General features: G+C 47.4%; 2 protein-coding genes across 2 annotated transcripts; both read left to right on the forward strand.

Moving 5' to 3' along the window:
• Window positions 1-1,876: 1,876 nt before the first annotated feature.
• On the forward strand, window positions 1,877-2,766 carry LOC134207718 (glutathione S-transferase theta-2B-like). Its single transcript, XM_062683544.1, has 2 exons — window positions 1,877-2,086; window positions 2,152-2,766. Exons 1-2 carry the CDS (start codon window positions 1,966-1,968, stop codon window positions 2,727-2,729), a joined length of 699 nt encoding a protein of 232 aa, XP_062539528.1. The 5' UTR covers window positions 1,877-1,965; the 3' UTR covers window positions 2,730-2,766.
• A 61-nt stretch (window positions 2,767-2,827) lies between these two features.
• Window positions 2,828-3,981, forward strand: LOC134207719 (glutathione S-transferase theta-1-like). The gene is made up of 3 exons (XM_062683545.1): window positions 2,828-3,090; window positions 3,148-3,573; window positions 3,634-3,981. The coding sequence occupies exons 1-3, from the start codon at window positions 2,976-2,978 to the stop codon at window positions 3,780-3,782; spliced, it is 690 nt and encodes a 229-aa protein (XP_062539529.1). The 5' UTR covers window positions 2,828-2,975; the 3' UTR covers window positions 3,783-3,981.
• The last annotated feature ends 9,756 nt before the right edge of the window (window positions 3,982-13,737 follow it).

Genomic DNA, 13,737 nt, shown 5'->3' on the forward strand with positions numbered 1-13,737 from the left:
CACCAGGAACTCCTCCGAAGGTTCCACCAGGAACTCCTCCGGAAGTTCCACCAGGAACTCCTCCGGAAGTTCCACCAGGAACTCCTCCGGAAGTTCCACCAGGAACTCCTCCGGAAGTTCCACCAGGAACTCCTCCGGAAGTTCCACCAGGAACTCCTCCGGAAGTTCCACCAGGAACTCCTCCGGAAGTTCCACCAGGAACTCCTCCGGAAGTTCCACCAGGAACTCCTCCGGAAGTTCCACCAGGAACTCCTCCGGAAGTTCCACCAGGAACTCCTCCGGAAGTTCCACCAGGAACTCCTCCGGAAGTTCCACCAGGAACTCCTCCGGAAGTTCCACCAGGAACTCCTCCGGAAGTTCCACCAGGAACTCCTCCGGAAGTTCCACCAGGAACTCCTTCGGAAGTTCCACCAGGAACTCCTTCGGAAGTTCCATCACGAACTCCTTCGGAAGTTCCACCAGGAACTCCTCCGGAAGTTCCACCAGGAACTCCTCCGGAAGTTCCACCAGGAACTCCTCCGGAAGTTCCACCAGCAACTCCTCTGGAAGTTCCTCTAGGTATCCCTCTGGCAAATGATTGAGGATTTCCCAAACTTTTCATATTATTTAGTTCACTTTTGTTGAAGTTGTTGAAATTTCAATTTTAATTTCATCCAGTGGTTTATCATCACTGGGGAGACCTCTCAAGACGACTTTGAACAATCACACAGATTTGTTGTCATACGCGAAAAATTTATGAAGCTTCTCAGTTAAATACTGAAGAACACGTTTGCGATCGTCAAAGGGTCCTGGCAAAACACGGCAGTCCACCTTCCTGGCCATCTGAAATGAAACCTTGATCCCCTGAATGTTACTCAAAATCGCATTTCGAAAATCAGAAAACTCGGCAACAGATACCACAATTGGCGGAATCCTTTGCTTCTTCGCATGAAACTAATCGCCTTGGCTAGAAGTGGATTTGATTTGCTCAATTTCGTGATGAATCAAACCTTGTTTTTTAGAAGAAAGTGGAGAATTCAGAGATTCTCCCTTCCTCTTGTTTTTATTAATGCTCATTGCTGAGCGTGGAGACGTGACCTTTTAAGAAGTTTTTTCCCAGAACGGTGTCCTTGCGGGATTTCCACCGCTTGTCGGAATTTTACTTCCGCAAACGGGTCCAAACGAAGGCACGGGACCAAGAAAAGATCGTAACGGTGTCAGTAGGTATAAATAGCGCTGAGAAGCACTGTGGAAATTAAAATAGCTTCGGGTAGTATTAAAAACTTCATTTAGCAAAGAGAACAGACAACCGCACAGTAAAAGAGCACAATAACATGAATTATCATCATTTTTTGGCATGTGTAGCTGCAAGGCCTAAAAATTATAGACACTATAGGTTCCATAGACGAGCTGAGGCGAAGGCGAGTGTAGCCAAACGAACTGTGAGTTAGTGTAGCCAAACGAGCATGACGTCACTATTGCAACCCAAGCAACGCAGCGCGTGACGTCAAATTCGCGTGGTACACTGTGAAAAAGTGGAAAAACACACTTAATCGAAATAACCCAACCGTGCCTGCGCTCGTCTATGGAACCTATAGTGTCTATACTAAAAATAATGTTTATACAACCATTGCACGCCATCGCCCTACTGTGTCGATAAGACATGCTTCGCTCCGTTCTCTTTCAAAATTATTTCATTCACTTGTTTCTTATTGAAGAGAGCCACGCATACGCGGACGAATGGCATTAGTAGGTATGCTACGAGCTGTATCATTCACACTTTCACAAAACATATTTTGTATGAACTGAACGATATCCACTTATCAGCTCGTTGGGGGTATGTATGCTCGATGCACTTGTGGTTGAGCAAGACTTTGGACTTTGGAAGTCAGCAGGACCATATAAGTATATCAGATGATAGAAAGCCATTGCCGGTAAACGAACTCGACGCAACATAGGAGTAAACAATTAATCTCGCAGGAAATTATGGCCAACCGTGTCCTTAAATATTACTATGATTTTATATCGCAGCCATCTCGGGCGCTGTACATCCTGTTGGAACAAACGAAGACTCCTTATGAGAAGTGTCCGATTGCGTTGAGAAAATGTGCGTTTGCTGTGTGGCCTAAGCATTCAATGTGTGAATCCTTAATGAATTTGTCTCGATTTCAGTGGAAAATCGTTCAACGGAGTTCGTGCAGAATGTCAACCGTTTTGGGAAGCTGCCCTGCATCGTTCACGGTGACTTCAAGCTGGCGGAAAGTGTTGCAATTTTTCGGTATCTTTCGCGAGAATTTCAGTTCGATGACCGTTGGTATCCGAAGGATCGAGCGCACCGGGCTCGGGTAGATGAGTATCTGGAGTGGCAGCACGCCAACATCCGAGCTCAGTGTGCTCAGTATTTCATTTACTGCTGGATCAATCCACTGCTGGGACTGGAAGTCGATCAGGCCAAGGCGGAACGATTGCGTGCCAAGATGATCGACGGGTTGGATGTTTTCGAGCGGGAGTGGCTAGATGGTGGGCGGCAGCCTTTCGTGACCGGGAAGGAGCTGACCTTTGCCGACGTGTTGGCAGCTTGCGAGATTGAGCAACCGAAGCTGGCCGGTTTCGATCCTAGGGTCGGCCGTCCTCAGCTGGCAGCATGGATGGAACGGGTGAGGGAGGCTACCAATCCGTACTACGATCAGGCGCATAAGATGCTGTATAAGTTAACACCGAAGGAGATCGAGACTCCGAAGGTTCAGTAGTTTGAGTTTGCATCGGTAATAAATCATAGATCTGAGAGTTTGTTTTGTTTTTATTCCATTCATTGACCTGTGCATGTGCATACATATGTAGTTGGTTTCGGTGGGTGTGTCCAGTTGTTGCTCATGTGTTGGTGACGCATTAATACTAATAAACTGTTGATACGCGAAATAAAATCATTTGTGAATTCTGTTGGGGGTTATCAGAAGTAATCCGAATATTGAGTGTGGAAGACCTGTTGCTGCATAATGACAAAGTTACGGTATTTTTACGACCTCTTATCACAACCGAGCCGGGTGTTGTACATCTTTTTGGAAAACACGAAGATCCCCTACGAACGTTGTCTTGTAAATTTGGGGAAAGGTATTTCACAACATTTTATATAATTAATAACCCTGCAATTAATAAATTATTTTTCAGGTGAACACCTTACCGATCAATTCAAGACGATCAATCGCTTCCAGAAAGTGCCCTGCATTGTGGACAAAAACGGACTTCAACTGGCGGAAAGTATTGCCATTGTGCGATATTTGGCCCAGGAGTATCGCTTCCCGGATCACTGGTATCCGGCCGACAGTCAGAAGCGAGCGCGCATTGATGAGTATCTGGAGTGGCAGCATCACAACACTCGGGCCGTCTGTGCCACCTACTTTCAGTACATGTGGCTGCGGCCGCGGCTAACGGGCTCCGAGGTGAACCCGGAACGGGCGGAAGAATTCAAGGCAAAAATGGAGGACTGCCTGGATTTCATCGAGAAAGATTATCTGGGCGGTGCTAATCGGTTTCTGGTGGGCGATGAGATCTCCGTGGCGGACTTGTTTGCGGCATGTGAGATTGAGCAACCAAGTAAGCTAAAGAATTGTTCAAAGCGACGCAGGAACGAATGTTAATCGTTTTGTATTGCAGAAATAGCAGGCTTTGATCCATGTGCAGGAAGGCCAAAAATGACAGCTTGGATGACGCGTGTCAGGGAGGCAACTAATCCATACTACGATGAAGCACATAAATTGTTGTACAAAATAACACCGGATAGTGTACCGAAGCCGAAGTTGTAAAATTGGCGAATTGGTCATTAGTGAATTGGGTCTGATATTGGGGAATATCGCTTTTCTTTAAAATCACTGTGTAGAGCATTTATATCGCATAAAATCTTTTTATACTTCCTAAATAAAATTCAATATGTCCTGTATAAAGTATGGATAATTGTTGTGTAACGGATATTGACAAATAGGACAAATGGTGGTTCGGAAATGATCTCGCTGCGTTTTTTTCTTTTCCGTGCCGAAATCACATAAATCCCATCCTATTTGAACTTCATCGAAGTATAATCTCGTAGACAAGATTCTTCTTAGGGGTCCTGTGTATCCGATTGTGCAAATGGGCCATTTTGAAAGATACTAATTATACTATCGGCTGCTTCCAGGTTAGATTTTGATTAACTTCTTTTATTTCTTTATGGAGGTTACGCTGGCATCAGCCTCCGGGTCTGCCACTGCGCTGTGATATCCAGCTGAGTTCGAATATAACGCTTGTTTGCAGATTTCTTATTCTTCCTTCTTCCCATTTCTTTCTTTTTCTTCTTCTTGCTTCTACTTTCTATTTTCTTCCTCCATCTTTTTACTTCTTGTTCCTTTTTTCTTCTGTTCTTTCTATTTTCATCCTCCTCTTTTCTTTCTTATTTCCCTTCCTCTCTTTTGAATTTTTATTTTTTTTCTACTTTTTTCTGTTTTTTTTCTTAATTCTTCTCTCTCTTGTTTCTTTATTTTTTTCTTACTTTTGTATCTTTCTTTTTTCTTTATTATTTCTTTCATCTTCTTTATTTTTTTTTCTTTCTTCATACTTTCTCTTTCATCTTTCTATCTTCTACTTTCTCATTTATTCTTTTTTCTTTTCTACTGTTTTTTTCTTTCCTCTTTTTTCCTACTTCTTTTTCCATTGTTCTTTTTTGTTTCTTTCTCATTTCTTTTCTAAATTCTTCTTTCTTTTTCTTTCTTCCATTTTATTTCTTATTTCTTCTCTTCCTGCGTCCTTCTTCTTTTATTTATTTATTCATTCAGACTAAGGCCAAAGTGCCAGGCAGTCTATGGAGGGTCCGCAAGTCATCTTCCACCTGATCTATCCACCTTGCCCGCTGCACACCTTGCCTTCTTGTGTCCGTCGGATCGTTGTCGAGAACCATTTTCACCGGATTACTGTCCAATATTCTGGCTACGTGCCCGGCCGATTTTCGCGGTATGAACGATGGATGGTTCTCCCAACAGCTGATGCAACTCGTGGCTCATTCGCCTCCCCAACGTATTGTCCGCCATCTGCACCCCACCATAGATGGTATGCAGCACTTTCCTTTCGAAAAATCCAATCGCGCGCATGTGTTTGTTCTCGTTCGTTCGCTGTGTTTACGTTTTCGCTTCGTCGCGTTGGCGTTATTTTCTTCCAGACCCGTCATGGGAGACTCGGTGGCTGACTCGGTCGCTGGCAAGGTGTGAAATCGCACCACAACTGGAGACGGAAGGAGAAGTGCCCGCCTGTGTTTGTGAAGGGCGATCCGCCAGATTTAAGCCCGAAAATTCGCCAACTGATCACGAAGTATGAGTACTACACTCATGACCCCCGGCACAAAGCCGCTCAAGGCTTTGCTTCAAGGACTCCACGACATGAAGGAAGAGGAGTTCCAAGCAGAACTTGAGTCACTGGCCGTGCTCCATCTGGAGCACGGCTCCACCATCTGGAAGGACCTGATTCTGATCATCGTCCAAAGCGGGCGGAATTCCTGGAAATCCGGAAGAAGGCTCTAGTACTCTACCAAAGAAGAACCGTGCTCCTGTACTCAACGGGGTGAACTATCCGCCCACCATTACAATCGCACAAGCGACTGGCAGCAGCAGCTGCGTCAGCTCAAGCTCTAGCACCGCTCCATCCAAGAGCTCCTTCCTCCTGGATTCCTTCGGCTGCCGGAGAAAAAAATTCTCATCGGGAGAATCTGCTCCGCTCTACACTCAACTGCAGCCGATCTTTGCACAGCTCGCCACTCGGCTGCGCGGATGTAAAACCCGTTTCGACCAGATCTTCACTCTTGGCATGTTCATCATTGAAAATGGCTGCTAGGGTGGCCCTGGTCAACTGGAACGCTTGCTCGCTCAAGAGCAAAAACATCGAACTGGCTGGTTTCCTCGAGGAGAAGGAGATCGACGTGGTGTTCATCAGCGAAACGCACCTAAAACCGGAGGTAAGCGTCCACATCCCGGACTTTCGTATCGTGCGTCTCGACCGGCAGACCAGGGGAGATGGTGTGGCCATCGCTCTTCGCTACCACATCAACTGTCGTCTGCTGCCAAGCTTCCAGATGAGCACCATCAAGGATATCGATGTCGAAGTTACTGCCTCTGTCGGCACAATCACGCTCTTCGTGGCGTACTGCCCAACTCAAGCCAAAGCTGGCGATGGTTCATCGGCCACCCTTCGGAGGGACATCGTCAAGCTAACGCGGAGACAAAGTCAGTATATCATTGCCGGCGACCTGAATGCCAACCATCAAGCCTTGTCCCAGTCGCGGCAGTCGCGGCAATCGAAAGGGCACCATCTGGAGCAACGATACTGAGGAAGGCCACTACTCGATCCTGAGCTCGGATTCACTCGTCTGAGTTGGTCCGGCGTCCATTCAACAATCGACTTGTACATCACAAAGCTGAACGACTACATCTCCCAGTAGCAGCAGGGACTATGTCCCCTCCCCTCGCTGTCTGCGAGTCAGGTAGATCTGCCTAGGATGTGGTGAGATTTAGCAGTGGGCTCTGCTAAATCCCTCCCAAAAAAAACCACAATTGTCCGCAATGGCCAGGCTGTCTTCCGTCCCCTAAAACCGTGGCGGGCCTTGTAGCACGCGGTACAATCCTGTCACCCAGTTGTCAAACTGCGTGGGTAGGCTCAGATGCTCCTTCCCGTCTAGAGCTGATCTGGCTCTGAACACGCAAGTGTCAACCCTCGCATAGTCTCCCTGCATGCCGCAAGGTATGTATAGATAACCATGATCAATAAAGCGACTACACCAGCAGGATTTGACAGCAGCCGCAAGGGGGACCCAATAGCAATGATTCCTTCAAGCAAGCTTGAGCTTGAGCTTGAGCTTGATTGACTGCTCGTAGTTGCTACTCCATTATGACCAGATCAGCTGTTCTTGCACAGGGAACCAACAGATGTTTGCTTGGGACTAGCACACATCTTCAATGTACAAGTACTGGTGATCTCATTTGTTAGGTCATACTGGCGCCTGCCACGTCATAATGCAAGTCAATGTAGGGAAGGGGAGGAAATGATGATGCAATCACTCGCCCACTGCAAGCCGAATATACCTCTGCACTTGCCACGAGTTCATGCGGAATTTGTTGGAATTTATGGGTTAGGTTGGAGAGGCAGAGGTCCGTCTTGGTTAACGAGCTGCCAATGTGACAGATAGGAGAAGATAACTGATGGAATTTCTAATTGGATGTAGGAAACGAGCTATATAAGTTCATTTCCGATTCTAGCAGATTACTGTTAGAATACTCAAGTTGAAGGTATAGGAATAGTAATGGAAACGGTATGGAAGTCCATTTCCAGTTCTAGCGATTGTTAGAACATGAGAAATAAAGAGAAAGATACAAAGTTGGGGAATGGAACGGGCCTGGGATTTAACTCACGACCTCCTGCGTATGAGGCAGAAGCAGTAGCCATATGACTACCAAGCCCGCTTCGAAACAAGTATCACGCACTGAACTGATTAATTTTATTGCCGGCCGCGCAATACAGAACACCATAATTCGGCCGACCGCACGATCGTTCTGCTGTCCGAAACATGAGAGAACACGCACTGAACTGATTAATTTTATTACCAGCCGCGCAATGCAGAACACAATAATTCGGCCGACCGCGCGATCGTTCTGCTGTCCGAAACATGAGAGATCACGCACTGAACTGATTAATTTTATTACCGGTCGCGCAATGCAGAACACAATAATTCGGCCGACCGCGCGATCGTTCTGCTGTCCGAAACATGAGAGATCACGCACTGAACTGATTAATTTTATTACCGGTCGCGCAATGCAGAACACAATAATTCGGCCGACCGCGTGATCGTTCTGCTGTCCGAAACATGAGAGATCACGCACTGAACTGATTAATTTTATTACCGGTCGCGCAATGCAGAACACAATAATTCGGCCGACCGCGCGATCGTTCTGCTGTCCGAAACATGAGAGATCACGCACTGAACTGATTAATTTTATTACCGGCCGCGCAATGCAGAACACAATAATTCGGCCGACCGCGCGATCGTTCTGCTGTCCGAAACATGAGAGATCACGCACTGAACTGATTAATTTTATTACCGGTCGCGCAATGCAGAACACAATAATTCGGCCGACCGCGCGATCGTTCTGCTGTCCGAAACATGAGAGATCACGCACTGAACTGATTAATTTTATTACCGGCCGCGCAATGCAGAACACAATAATTCGGCTGACCGCGCGATCGTTCTGCTGTCCGAAACATGAGAGATCACGCACTGAACTGATTAATTTTATTACCGGTCGCGCAACGCAGAACACAATAATTCGGCCGACCGCGCGATCGTTCTGCTGTCCGAAACATGAGAGATCACGCACTGAACTGATTAATTTTATTACCGGTCGCGCAACGCAGAACACAATAATTCGGCCGACCGCGCGATCGTTCTGCTGTCCGAAACATGAGAGATCACGCACTGAACTGATTAATTTTATTACTGGTCGCGCAATGCAGAACACAATAATTCGGCCGACCGCGCGATCGTTCTGCTGTCCGAAACATGAGAGATCACGCACTGAACTGATTAATTTTATTACCGGCCGCGCAATGCAGAACACAATAATTCGGCCGACCGCGCGATCGTTCTGCTGTCCGAAACATGAGAGATCACGCACTGAACTGATTAATTTTATTACCGGCCGCGCAATGCAGAACACAATAATTCGGCCGACCGCGCGATCGTTCTGCTGTCCGAAACATGAGAGATCACGCACTGAACTGATTAATTTTATTACTGGACGCGCAATGCAGAACACAATAATTCGGCTGACCGCGCGATCGTTCTGCTGTCCGAAACATGAGAGATCACGCACTGAACTGATTAATTTTATTACCGGCCGCGCAATGCAGAACACAATAATTCGGCCGACCGCGCGATCGTTCTGCTGTCCGAAACATGAGAGATCACGCACTGAACTGATTAATTTTATTACCGGTCGCGCAATGCAGAACACAATAATTCGGCCGACCGCGCGATCGTTCTGCTGTCCGAAACATGAGAGATCACGCACTGAACTGATTAATTTTATTACCGGCCGCGCAATGCAGAACACAATAATTCGGCCGACCGCGCGATCGTTCTGCTGTCCGAAACATGAGAGATCACGCACTGAACTGATTAATTTTATTACCGGTCGCGCAATGCAGAACACAATAATTCGGCCGACCGCGCGATCGTTCTGCTGTCCGAAACATGAGAGATCACGCACTGAACTGATTAATTTTATTACCGGTCGCGCAATGCAGAACACAATAATTCGGCCGACCGCGCGATCGTTCTGCTGTCCGAAACATGAGAGATCACGCACTGAACTGATTAATTTTATTACCGGTCGCGCAATGCAGAACACAATAATTCGGCCGACCGCGCGATCGTTCTGCTGTCCGAAACATGAGAGATCACGCACTGAACTGATTAATTTTATTACCGGCCGCGCAATGCAGAACACAATAATTCGGCCGACCGCGCGATCGTTCTGCTGTCCGAAACATGATAGAACACGCACTGAACTGATTAATTTTATTACCGGCCGCGCAATGCAGAACAGAATAATTCGGCCGACCGCGCGATCGTTCTGCTGTCCGGAAATGATCATCCGGAAAGATCACGCACTGAACTGATTAATTTTATTACCGGTCGCGCAGTGCAGAACACAATAATTCGGGTGACCGCACGATCGTTCTGCTGTCCGGAACATGAGAGATCACGCACTGAACTGATTAATTTTATTACCGGTCGCGCAATGCAGAACACAATAATTCGGCCGACCGCGCGATCGTTCTGCTGTCCGAAACATGAGAGATCACGCACTGAACTGATTAATTTTATTACCGGCCGCGCAATGCAGAACACAATAATTCGGCCGACCGCGCGATCGTTCTGCTGTCCGAAACATGAGAGATCACGCACTGAACTCAATAGCAATGATTCCTTCAAGCAAACAGAAAAAAACTGGACGGTGGAGCGGTGTCTAGCGGTAAGGAGGACCCTTTCGCTAGACGAAGTGGCCTTAATCGGTCACCCCAAAGGTCGCCGGGGGGAGGCGATGGTGAAGGTCGTGGTGTGTCAGACGAGGTGCCGGTTGATGTAAAAATGGACGGTCCCACTCTGACCAAGGTCATAAACTCGGTGATGATCAACCACGAGGACAGAGGGGAAGCAGCTGGCGGAGAGCCAGACTGCAGAGCTTCAAAGGCGGATGGCAATCAGTGGAGCAACTTTTAAGCTAAGTAAGGTCACGCAGCGAGGGCCCTCCTTAAGAGGCCCGCACATAGGATACGTTTGCGTTGCGTTTGACACATTTCCCATTAGAAAACTGTCAAACGCAACGTAAACGTATCCTATGTGCGGGGCTCTTTAGCCGTGCGGTAAGACGCGCGACTACAAAGCAAGACCATGCTGAGGGTGGCTGGGTTCGATTCCTGGTGCCGGTCTAGGCAATTTTCGGATTGGACATTGTCTCGACTTCCCTGGGCATAAAAGTATCATCGTGTTAGCCTCATGATGTACGAATGCAAAAATGGTAACTTAGAAACCTCGCAGTTAATAACTGTGGAAGTGCTTAATGAACACTAAGCTGCGAGGCGGCTCTGTCCCAGTGTGGGGATGTAATGCCAATAAGAAGAAGAAGAAGGTCACGCAGGAGGCGGACCTGAAAGTAGCTAAAAAAGTGTCGGTTTGGACAGCCGAGAGGGTCCGAGCGGATAAGACCCAGAGGAAAACGGTACCTCCACCAAGGATTCGCCTTCCAATGGCAGTGACAAGCGAAAAGACAGAGGCGAAGCGATTATGTCTTAAAGACTATTAGAGGCAACGAGAAGCTCTCTAGTCTAGGAGGGATGTCTCGAAGGGATGCTGCTCGGAAAAGTTCCGAGTATAAAAAGTTGACAGAGAAGGTCCTGGGTGATGGGGTTCAAGTTAGAGCCCTGTGCCCAGTTTTGAACATCCAGTGCAAGGGCATGGATGAGATAATCGAGGTCGGAGACCTGGTAGACGCACTGAGAGATCAGCGATGGGTATGGTTGGAATTTGGACTTGCCAACCGGGTTGATAGGAAGCATGGTCAAGTCAACTTCCACCTAACACAGGTGTTGTCTGAACATGGTTGCTTTAAAAAAATCCTACACAGGTTTGGCTTGGCAGATTCTGCGGAGTGTCCAGAATGTGTAGGTGAGGTAGAGTCGGCAGAGCATGTGATATTCGCATGCCAGCGATTCGAGGTAGAACGCAATGCCATACTGCTTGTTAGCGGTATGGATACAACCCCGGCCGGACAACCTCGTCGAGAGGAAGTGTCGGGAGGAAGTTATATGGAATGCGGTGAACACAGCATCTCAACAGATTATGTCGAAACTGCAGCAGTGATGGCGTCTTGAACAAAACCAATGAATGCAATAAGGGTATCTGTGATGCAGTGAACACTTTGCTCACCCCGACAACAAACATGTCGAGGGTGGGCGGCGAGGACCTCCGTATGTTATTGCGGTTCATGCGCGGTGGTTGTTGTCGGGGTGCTCGTCTCCAACGTGAGATTATGATACGGACCGCTAGGTTACTATCATAGCTTGCGATCGACGGGTGGTGAGTTTACCACCCTTGAAGTCGATGTTGTGTGTATTAACGTCAAGTGCGTTAGCATAGACGTGAGCCTCAATAGTCCCCCTCTGATGTATTGCTTAATTGCGGGCCGGGGGTACGGACTGGCGAAAGGGCATTGGTTTTAGTGGGTCGGGTAAGAGTTACATGACATACCCATCCCCACACTACCTGAGTTAACCTCCTCCATTTGCCCTAGCTCAAGAAAAAAAAGACAATAATGGCTCTAAGGATCGCTTGATAACTCCAGAGAAGGTCGCCGAAATAGGTCAGTCAGCTCACACAATTTTGTACAGAACATCGTCAGTCCACACGAAGTAGCTGTTAACGAACAGGCTAACAACATCCATCTTATTCCCAACGACTTCTCCGAGGAGTTGGAGATCTCGGCTGAAACCAACCGCACTGGAAGACGGTCGAAATGAGACTCAGATACTGTGATAGCATACTCAGATAGCGCGCGGATGATAACAAAGTGGTGTACTCATCGCATCTTCTTTCGAAAAAGAACGGTTAAGACGAACAATTCATCCTGCACCAGGTGAGTTCCTTGTCGGCAATTACCCAGGCAAGTTTTCGTGAGCATCGATTATCAATGGATCCGATTTAAAGCCTTTGGTTGATCTCATCATCTGATAATTGAATTATATAAAAGTAGTGTTCGATTCCCCGAAAACCAATGTGCTTTGGCAGACTATATCTGAGCATGTTTTTCCGATGAAACTATTTAGACTAATAAGTGCAACACCTGATAACTTGGGCAGCAGGGACTATGTCCAAGGGCTTGACGATCCCTCCCTAGCCCATCTGCGAGTTGTGGGGCTTGCCTTGGATTTGGTGGGGTTTGGCAGTGGGCCCTGTTAAATTCCTATAAAAAGCTGCATGTATCCGCAAGTAGGCCCCACCAAAGCGACCGTGTGCCACTCAAAGCGCACAAGCCCAAGTCCTGGTGTTAGGTGGGACGATAAACAGCCCTGGCACGACGGCCCTCCGACGAGACAGGAGGTTTACGCAGGCCCAATAAGCCGTCTGGAATGTTACCAGCTAGCTAGAGCTAAAACAAGACTAGAACTAGAAAATTAAAGGGTTGATAACTCAATGACCGTAATACCTACCAGTACCACTCCCTAATCAGCCCTCCCGTCCTACTTAGTCACACTTGGTCGACAACTAAGAAGCTTTGCACAAATCCAAAAATTTATATTTGTCTGTCTAGGCTATATGTGTGGATGTGAGCGTGTATTTGTGTACAAAAATAGTGTGCCGTATGGCCGATCACCTTTACAGTCTTTTAAAATGCTCCTGCAGGTACGGATTCGCACTGCCTCCGCCCACATGGGTCTCAATTGCGTACTGTTGGTTACTATCAACTCCCCAAAGCCAACATTTTGCGCTCCCTCATGTACGGATTCGCACTGCCTCCGCCCACATGGGTCTCAATTGCGTATACTAGCACCCATATTGGTCCCAGTTTCGTATTGGAAGTATCTTACTGTTCCCCTGAAATCCCATTTTCACATCGCATGAAAAAATAGATTATTTTGGGATACTTGGGTTATCCCCAATAAACTCAGCATCAGTAGGAGCATACACATAAGTGTGTGTTTCGCGACACGTGCCAGTCGTCAGAAACGTCATAACAAAGATAAAAACTCAAAAGCTGGCCTCGGGAGAAATTTCAATCAAACCACAACGGGCGAGGCTTGGCGACTCCTTTTTGAGTCCGAAAAGATCGAAAATAGAAAATAAAAATGTGTGGTGTACGAACTAAGGGAATGTTTTCTTGAAGGAAATGCGCTACTTAGTCAACTTTTACATTAATAGGCTATTTATTGCCCCGACATGGGCTTTCTACATTAGTGACGTCACAACATTGTTGGGATACTTGCGGTTGTTTTAGCCCCTGGGGCACTTGCTGACGGCGGCCGATGGTACTCGTCGGTGGGACTTCTTTAGCGATAGCGACTGGAGCGACGTTTCGATGGCGGGCGGGGATGATTTCCGGTGCGACATTTGAGAGTAGCGGACGATTCGAACGACTCCTGATCTTACCGTGCACCGGTGGATGCGATGCTGGATGCTGGTACACCCTT

Source organism: Armigeres subalbatus, chromosome 1, assembly GCF_024139115.2.
Source record: "Armigeres subalbatus isolate Guangzhou_Male chromosome 1, GZ_Asu_2, whole genome shotgun sequence".
Classification (NCBI taxonomy): Eukaryota; Metazoa; Arthropoda; class Insecta; order Diptera; family Culicidae; genus Armigeres; species Armigeres subalbatus.